At 52.5% G+C, this 7,921-nt stretch overlaps 2 protein-coding genes across 3 annotated transcripts in view; one reads left to right on the top strand and one right to left on the bottom strand.

Annotated features, from left to right (window-relative positions):
• Positions 1-935, top strand: part of LOC104391362 (circumsporozoite protein-like) — a 2,824-nt gene extending 1,889 nt beyond the window's left edge. The window contains exons 2-4 of the mRNA XM_010000629.1: positions 147-206; positions 639-676; positions 807-935. Of these exons, the coding sequence (XP_009998931.1) occupies positions 147-206; positions 639-676; positions 807-935 (227 nt within the window). The remainder of the gene's footprint in view (positions 1-146; positions 207-638; positions 677-806) is intronic.
• A 4,377-nt stretch (positions 936-5,312) lies between these two features.
• On the bottom strand, positions 5,313-7,878 carry RPL11 (ribosomal protein L11). 2 transcript variants are annotated; one of them, XM_010000582.1, is made up of 5 exons: positions 7,733-7,878; positions 7,292-7,398; positions 6,824-6,955; positions 6,236-6,346; positions 5,313-5,386 (listed from the first exon to the last, which is right to left on the bottom strand). In XM_010000582.1, the coding sequence occupies exons 1-5, from the start codon at positions 7,854-7,856 to the stop codon at positions 5,330-5,332; spliced, it is 531 nt and encodes a 176-aa protein (XP_009998884.1). In that variant the 5' UTR covers positions 7,857-7,878; the 3' UTR covers positions 5,313-5,329. The 2 variants fall into 2 exon arrangements, with proteins under 2 accessions (XP_009998884.1, XP_009998885.1); XM_010000583.1 differs by having other exon boundaries at positions 5,316-5,388; positions 6,183-6,346.
• Positions 7,879-7,921: the final 43 nt, after the last annotated feature.

Genomic DNA, 7,921 nt, shown 5'->3' with positions numbered 1-7,921 from the left:
AGGTGTGTCCCCTGGTGTGTCACCAGGTGTGTCCCCTGGTGTGTGCCCAGGTGTGACCCCAGGTGTGACCCCTGGTGTGTCCCCAGGTGTGTCCCCTGGTGTGTGCCCAGGTGTGACCCCAGGTGTGACCCCTGGTGTGTCCCCAGGTGTGTCCCCTGGTGTGTGCCCAGGTGTGACCCCAGGTGTGACCCCTGGTGTGTCCCCAGGTGTGTCCCCTGGTGTGTGCCCAGGTGTGACCCCAGGTGTGACCCCTGGTGTGTCCCCAGGTGTGTCCCCTGGTGTGTGCCCAGGTGTGACCCCAGGTGTGACCCCTGGTGTGTCCCCAGGTGTGTCCCCTGGTGTGTGCCCAGGTGTGACCCCAGGTGTGACCCCTGGTGTGTCCCCAGGTGTGTCCCCTGGTGTGTGCCCAGGTGTGACCCCAGGTGTGACCCCTGGTGTGTCCCCAGGTGTGTCCCCTGGTGTGTGCCCAGGTGTGACCCCAGGTGTGACCCCTGGTGTGTCCCCAGGTGTGTCCCCTGGTGTGTGCCCAGGTGTGACCCCAGGTGTGACCCCTGGTGTGTCCCCAGTTGTATCCCCAGGTGTGTCCCCTGGTTTGTGCCCAGGTGTGACCCCAGGCGTGTCCCCTGGTGTGTCCCCAGGTGTGACCCCTGGTGTGTCCCCAGATGTGTCCCCAGATGTATCCCCAGGTGTGTCCCTTGGTGTGTCCTCAGGTGTGACCCCTGGTGTGTCCCCAGATATATCTCCTGGTGTGTCCCCAGTTGTATCCCCAGGTGTGTCCCCTGGTGTGTCCCCATATGTGTCCCCAGATGTATCCCCTGGTGTGTCCCCAGCTGTATTTCCAGGTGTGTCCCCAGGTGTGTCCCCTGGTGAGCTCCTCTGGAGCAGAGCCCACCTGCCTCCTCCTTGCCTCACCCCCGGCAGTGACCAGGTCATGACGCCCAGTCTTTGGTTGACTTCCTTCTCCTGGTGCTGGTGCCCCTGGCAGTGCTGCCTGAATCCAGCCCTTCCCATCACTCTGGGCACTCTGCTGAGGTTTCGCTGCCCTCACCTCACCCCAAAAGCCTGCTGAGTGATAAGGGCAGTCAGCTGGCTGGGAGGGGGGAGGATGTTGTGTGGGGAAAGTTGAGGGGCTCCATCTCTCAACTTGCAGAGCCCGGTGCTGGTCAGAGCTTCCCCTTGGAATAACTGGTGTTAGCAGCAAGGCAAGGAGGAGACCAGGCCTGTAGGTGAGTCATGGAGAACCTGGGCTCACCAAGCAGGAACTGCACAAACTTTGGGGCATGGGGACTGCTGAATAATGGAAGTAATGGGGCAGGGAAAGACTCTTGTAAGAAAGGAGGAATTATGGCAGCAAAGCAGTGCCAAGAGCTGGTGTCCAGGTGGCTTTCCAGGCCAGCTCAGGGGTTGCTGTAACTGACACCAGCAGGGAAAGGAGAGCAATTCTCTCTGGTTAGATATTTAAGGAAAAAAGCAGGGTGTCTGAGTATCTGTGGTGTCCCTGCTCCCTCTGCTCATCCCGGCCAGCTGCTCTCCCCTTCAGACTCAGCCCTGAATCCTTTCTCCTGGCAGGGACTTTTACTCAAATTTTCCCTTCTTCTCATTTTTGATGGAGTCTCATAGTGCCTCCCTTCTTTGCCTGGTACTAAATACAAGCTGATTTCTCAGTTCCAAGAAACCTGATCTTTATGGCCAAGTGTAACAAACAGTACCCAGACATGTGAGACAGCCCAGAAACAGCTATTTCTGGCGGGCAGGTTTGTTCCCTCGTGTATTGGCTGCTTCCTCAGAGAAGCTGAGGTCACTGCTGAGTTTCAGACCGGAGTTTTGAGGTGAAATTTGGGAACATTCAAAAGCTGGATTTTTATTGGTAGTGGGTTTTTTGTCCCTGTCACGAGCTGGTACCAGAGGGCTCCCAGCTGTCAGGATGTCTTTGTGACTTCCCCTCCTCAACGAGGAGAGGTTTGTTAAAAAGCCCGAGCACCCACCTCTCCCAGAGGAACGGCCGCTGAGGGTTCATTTCTAAGAGGGTAGATTAAAGTACCTCCCACCACGCTCACAAATTGTTACTGAGACCAATGTTTAGTTTGCAATTAATCAATTTATTAAGGGACAATACAAACTAAGGGATCAAGGTTCAGGAGAGGTTAACTAGGTATGTATATTGGAAAAGGGATTCAAAGGGACTAAGGTTTATGAAGGCACACTCCGAAGGAGAGGTGTAAATCAATGGAGTGAAAGGGTAGGAGTTGAGCCCAGTAAATAAAGTTAAAGAGTGTGTGTGTGTGTGTGTATGTGTGTATATTTACCCTCCTTCCTTGTGTAGCGCAGTTGTCAGAAGTGCTGGCAGGCTGGGCTGGAGATCCACAGGGGGGCTGCGTCCCAGTAACCGGGGCGACCCCTCCTGCTGCTGGCAGGGCTCTGGTCCCGGGGCTCTGTGGCCGGTGCAGGCTGGGCAGGCTCCTCCGGTCCGGTTCGGTGCAGGCTGGGCAGGCAGGGTCCCCAGGAGCGGGCACAGACGTTCTCCTCGCAGCAGAGGGGCACTCAGGCAGGCTCAGGTGCTGCAGGGGGGTCTTGTCCCAGGCAGGCAGGAAACAGAGCAGGTTCTGCTCTCTTTTTATGGACCAGAGACCACTGTTTGAGAAAGTACTGTCTGAATTAGCCAATCACCATGGGCCAGGTACATATTCTGTTAGGAGCAGTTTTTAATCTATTGTTTATATTTCTGCAACCCTTGTGCTGCTTCTTTGCTCTGCACTTATCTGGTAGGGCAAGAGGCCTGTTCATTCTGTCCTTGAGTGAATCAGTGAAAAGGCGTCACTCTTGCTTTGCTGACTTGAAAGGCATTCTTTGTTTAGTCTTATGTGGGGGGGAAAAAGATGGACCGTTCCCCACAGTCCCTTTCACCTGCTCTCTGAACTGGTCGCCCAGTTCATGGGTGAGAAGACATGGAGAGAGTCCAGAGGAGGCCACTGAGATGATGGGAGGGCTGGGGCAGCTCTGCTCTGGAGCCAGGCTGGGAGAGTTGGGGTGTTCAGGCTGGAGAAGAGAAGGCTCCAGGGAGACCTTAGAGCACCTTCCAGGGCCTGAAGGGGCTCCAGGAAAGCTGGGGAGGGACTTGGGACAAGGGCAGGGAGGGAGAGGACAAGGGGGGATGGATTAAAACTGGAAGAGAGGAGATTGAGGTTGGACATGAGGAGGAAATTCTTGAATGTGAGGGTGCTGAGACCCGTTGGCCCCTGGGCTGTGCTGCCCACCTCCTCCATAGCACCAGTGCAGGATGAGGACAAGGCAGAGCCCCTTTGGAGCTGGGAGGCTTCTAGGAAACTGGGAACCTCATATTTAGCAGGAACCCATTCTGTTGCTCTGGGGAGTTCCCTTTTCCCCTGCTGGCTGTTTCCCCCAGCCAGTACCAGCCTCGACCCAGCCTCTGCTTTGTCTGGATTCATTTTAAGGCAGATTGAGTGCCCTAGGAGTCCTGTTGCTTTTCAGGTTTTCTTTTCTGTGCCTCCATTTTATCTTTTAATATTTAAATGACAAGGTTTGTTTCCTATATCCCAGAAAACCTGTCACTGAATTGCCAAGGGATTACTACTGAAAGAAAGGAGTAACCATGGCAACCAGACATGCAGTATTTTGTTTACCACCTAAACCTGAACTTCCTAGGGACTCTGCCCACGGTCTGGCTCAGCCACCTGAGCCTCCACACAAGCCTTTTGTGGCTCCTGGTCCCATCCCTTGGCCAGGAGCTCACTGGGCTCTTCCTCCTGCTCTGTGGAGGGTTTCATGGACCCACTGCCAGGTCTCTTTTCTGTTTCTGGCATGTAGCTGATCCACCTTTCCCAGCCTGGCCTTGGTCCCCTGGGACATTGCTCTGGGGACACAAGAGCTCCAGCTCCCTCTTCCACCCCAGCAGCTGCCTTCCTATCATATACCCAGCTTTGGCCTGGCAGGGAAGACCTGTCCCCCCCACTGCAGAGTGACTGGAACAATGCGTGTGTGTGTGTGTGTGTGTGTGAAAACAGGAGAAACCCTGGAGTAACATGGGAAAGCCTACCACAGGAATAGCATCACAAGACACTTTCAAAACAACAGCAGTATTGGTATTAGGTACAGAAAGTGACAGGGAGTTGTTCAAGGGAAAGACATTTCCTGATTACTCATTGAAGCCAGATACCTTCAGCCCAGGGGTGAACTGAACCTCAACAGCAAGGAAAGGAGCTATGGGAGCAACTGACCAAGATCCCTTGCTCTTCCCAGTGCTGTGCTCCAGCCACGTGCTGCTGAACATCCAGGCTTCTGGGTTTCTTCCCATCTTTTCTGTACAACCCAGTGAAATCACAACCAGGAAGCCACCGAGTTCCTCTCTGGGGAACCCCAACGTGCCATGGAAGTGCCAGGTCCTCCAGCAGAGCGGGCTGGTTTGCAGCTTTCACAGCTCACCAGAACTGAGCAGCCTGCAGAGGTCACACTTCATGTGTGTGGATCTTCACTCTAAAATAGAGTTCACATCAGGTATAAAGCCATGTCAAGGCAGAACATCATTTCTGTTCAAGCTCTACCTTCCTCTGTGCCATTGAGCACGCTCAGCCTTGTGTATTTTGGAGTGGGCTCCATCCTGAACAGCTCTGGCAACCTCCCCTGGCTTACAGCTCCAGCAGCCTTGACAAGGGAACAGTCTAGTCTGAGACAACACTCCACAGTCCCTGGCACTGGTGTGGAGATTCAGATGGGAATGAGTTTGTGCCTTCATTTTTTTAATAATTTTTTTACTGTGAGATGCAGGAAAGAACTGAACACTAGAGCAGAGCCAGGGGTTTGCTGAACTCCACTTGAATGGGCTGTGTTCTCCTGCAGGGAATTTCCTCTAAGCAATAAAGGCCTTTCCTTTGCAGGGGAAAACTCTCTGGCTGTGTCATTACAACAGAGTCCACACCCCTGAAACATTTAAGAAACCACTGCAGATTCATCCTCTACATCCCAATAATTGCTTTGGGATTTCTACAGCACCCTGAGAGCACCATGAGCCACCAGGTACAGGCAGTGGGGGCAACTGACAGTACCCAGGGAAGCTGCTTGGACTGGGGGGTTCTGCTGGCAGCCCCCTCACTGTGACACCAGGCTTGAGTCTCAGCTCAGGAGCCTCACCAGTCCCCACCCACCTCTCAGCCCCTTCCAACCAGTCCTGCTGTACTTCTTGAAAAAGATCTTACAGCCACCACTTTTTACTTCATGGCTCTGCTTCATTAAGAGGTTACATGCACCATTCCCTTCAGCTTCCCATTCAACAGCCCCCAAAAAATTCACAACAGGAGTTAGGGGTTAGAAAATTTTATTTACTTTTTTGGTAACAGAACTTCTCATTTACCAGGAAGGATATGCCATCATACTGTGAGGGGGGAAAAAAAAAGAACCAAGTGAGAAAGTATCATCAGGCAAAGCTGCAGCACCACTGAGCAGAAACCTGAGTCACCATGTTCACTCCAAGCCAGGCAGACAACTCTGACAAACACTCTGCTGCTGTGCTGTGAACTTCCAAGGGGCTTTGTTCACAGAAGCATTAAAACTCTGCTCATCAGCCCAGCAAAACAAGCAGCCCCACTCTGCACAATCTGACCAGAACTCTGTTACAGTCCCAGGATTCAGCCCCTGAAGATGTAACTCTGCCACAGGGAAGAAGAATCAGGCAAGAAAGGGGAAAAAAAGCCACTGAGCATTAAAGCCACAGTAGCCAGTAAAGAGCCTCCAGACTGTCCATCTTTTCCACCCCTGGAAAACTACCAGTAGTCCCCACCTCTAAGCATCCTTCAGCATCTCCTATTCATTATCCAGCCTGTGACAGGGAAAGCAATGGAATCCCAAGAACTTGTTCTATTTGGATTGATTCATCCTCCAAGTCTGGCAGCAGAGCTGGGAACTGTGGCTGATAAACCTTAACCCTACCTCAGAATTTGGGATCCACGTACAGAGAACACCTCCAAAAACCGTGGGTGACAGACTGACATAACAGCTGGTACTTCCAGCTATCCTGCAAAAGCTGCCCCTTCAATTCCACATTAAAAAAAGGGGCATGAACAGCACTAATGCTCAAATGCAGCTTCTACTGCCCCAGAGTAGAAAAATCAAAGACTTAAACAGCGATCAAGGTCACAGGGACTTGTTCCAGCCCTTCCACAGTGAAGCATTTTGCTGACACTTGCTAGGAAACTTGGGATACCAAAAGAAAGCTGGATTTTACCTTTTGCTGGAACCAGCGCATGGCTTCTTCCTTCCCAATCCTGTGCTTGGCTCCAATGTTGCCAGTCCTGCGTTTCTTGTCAGCAATGCTGAACCCAGGCCTGCCCAGCACCTGCCAGGAGAGGAGACCCCCCCAGCAGGATTACATTCTGCCATTTATTTTCTTAAAAATGAATAGTTTTCTAGGAGGGAAAGCTATTCCCACATCCATAGGAACAGCTTCCCTTTAATTCAGAAGCTCAGAGGGAGGCACAGCACAACAGAACGACTCCAACAACCCATCCCTCTAAACGCAGGGAAAACCTTCCAGCAACACAGCCCCTCTTCCAGTCCCCATCCCTGAAGCCCCTGCTGCTCCTTCCCTCCCCAACCCTTTGTTATCCCAGGAGGACCACTAAAAACAGTATTTGATTCCAAAGAAGCTTTGTGATATATCACAAATCAGGGATTTTACAGCAGTCCTGGGAATCTCAGTTTAGACTCAGATTTTAGTGACATTTTTCCATCCTCCAGCCCTTGGCAGCCAATTATTGTCCTAAATTCCTGCCAGAGCTTTCCCACAAGCTGCAAGGAAGCAGGGAATACACACCACGTAGAAGTCCAAGCCGTAGATGCCGATGCTGGGATCGTATTTAATGCCCAGATCAATGTGCTCCTGGATTCCAAAGCCAAAGTTCCCGGTGTCTGAGAAGTTGTTTTTTCTCAACTCGTATTCTCGCACCTGAAACAGCCGTTGTCAGTCCCTGCTTGATGGTCTGAAAACAGCTCCACAGCTCCAGACACCAACTGCTACAGCCCCACCACCTGCTTGTGTCCTACCAAGTATTTAGCTCTGAGATTCTGCTCCCAGAACCTGCTCATAACCCACAGATTCTGCTCCCAGAACCTCCAAAAATAAGCATCAACTGCAACCACGGGCTCCTAAATAAGGATCAAATACCAACAAGAGAGGGAACCCATGCCACCCTCACCCCTGAAGCACCCATCTTTGCAGCTGGAATGGACTCAAGTTTTGCTCTCTTCATAAATCAAATACCCAAAGCAGCCCAATTCTCACCTTCAACCCCCTCTCCAGAATCTCCTCTGCTTTGGCCCCACGAACCGTGCAGTGAACAGCAATCTTCTCATTCCTCCTGATTCCAAAGGACCTCACAGTGTATCGTGCTAGGGCAGCAACAATGACACTTAGTTCAGACAATTCCCACCCAAAGGATTCAGAGCCCAGAGAAGTGACTTTAAAGGGAAAAAAAAAAGAACTGAGACAAGCCCGTGTTCCCTATTCGGGGATGAGGGCAGAGCAGCTGAACCTGAAGGCTGAACCAAGGCCTGCAATTCCCACACCAGGGCCCACAGATCAAACCTCCTCACACCAGCTGCCAAGAAGCCTCTTCCTTTGGAGCCACATTCCCACTTCCCCATCCGCCTGCTCAGGAAAAGCAGGAAAACACCCACTGCTGAAGCCAGGAAACAAACCGCTCCTCTGCAGCCCCCTCCTCACCTTTGGAGAAGACGGGAGTCTGGCCCGTCAGCTGCTCCAGCACTTTGGCCGCTCGGGTGAGCCTGTCCCCGCTCTCTCCGACGCAGATGTTGAGGCAGAGCTTGCGGATCCGCAGCTCCCTCATCGGGTTCTCCTTCTCACCTTGGTCTTGCTGCGGAGAAACGAGACGGGGGCGCTAACGGGGGGTAC

Source organism: Chaetura pelagica, unplaced genomic scaffold (assembly GCF_000747805.2).
Source record: "Chaetura pelagica isolate M959 unplaced genomic scaffold, ChaPel_1.0 scaffold676, whole genome shotgun sequence".
NCBI classification, from domain to species: domain Eukaryota; kingdom Metazoa; phylum Chordata; class Aves; order Apodiformes; family Apodidae; genus Chaetura; species Chaetura pelagica.
The sequence above is the reverse complement of the archived record's forward strand: the minus strand, read 5'-3'. Positions and strand labels throughout refer to the sequence as shown.

Coding starts and splice junctions, on each gene's coding strand:
- RPL11 (XM_010000582.1), bottom strand. CDS start 7,856: ATGAGGGAGCTGCGGATCCGCAAGCTCTGCCTCAACATCTGCGTCGGA. Junction 6,956..7,291: donor TTCTGGAGAGGGGGTTGAAG/GTGAGAATTGGG, acceptor CGGCTGTTTCAG/GTGCGAGAATACGAGTTGAG. Junction 5,387..6,235: donor TGCGCTGGTTCCAGCAAAAG/GTAAAATCCAGC, acceptor CCCCCCTCACAG/TATGATGGCATATCCTTCCT.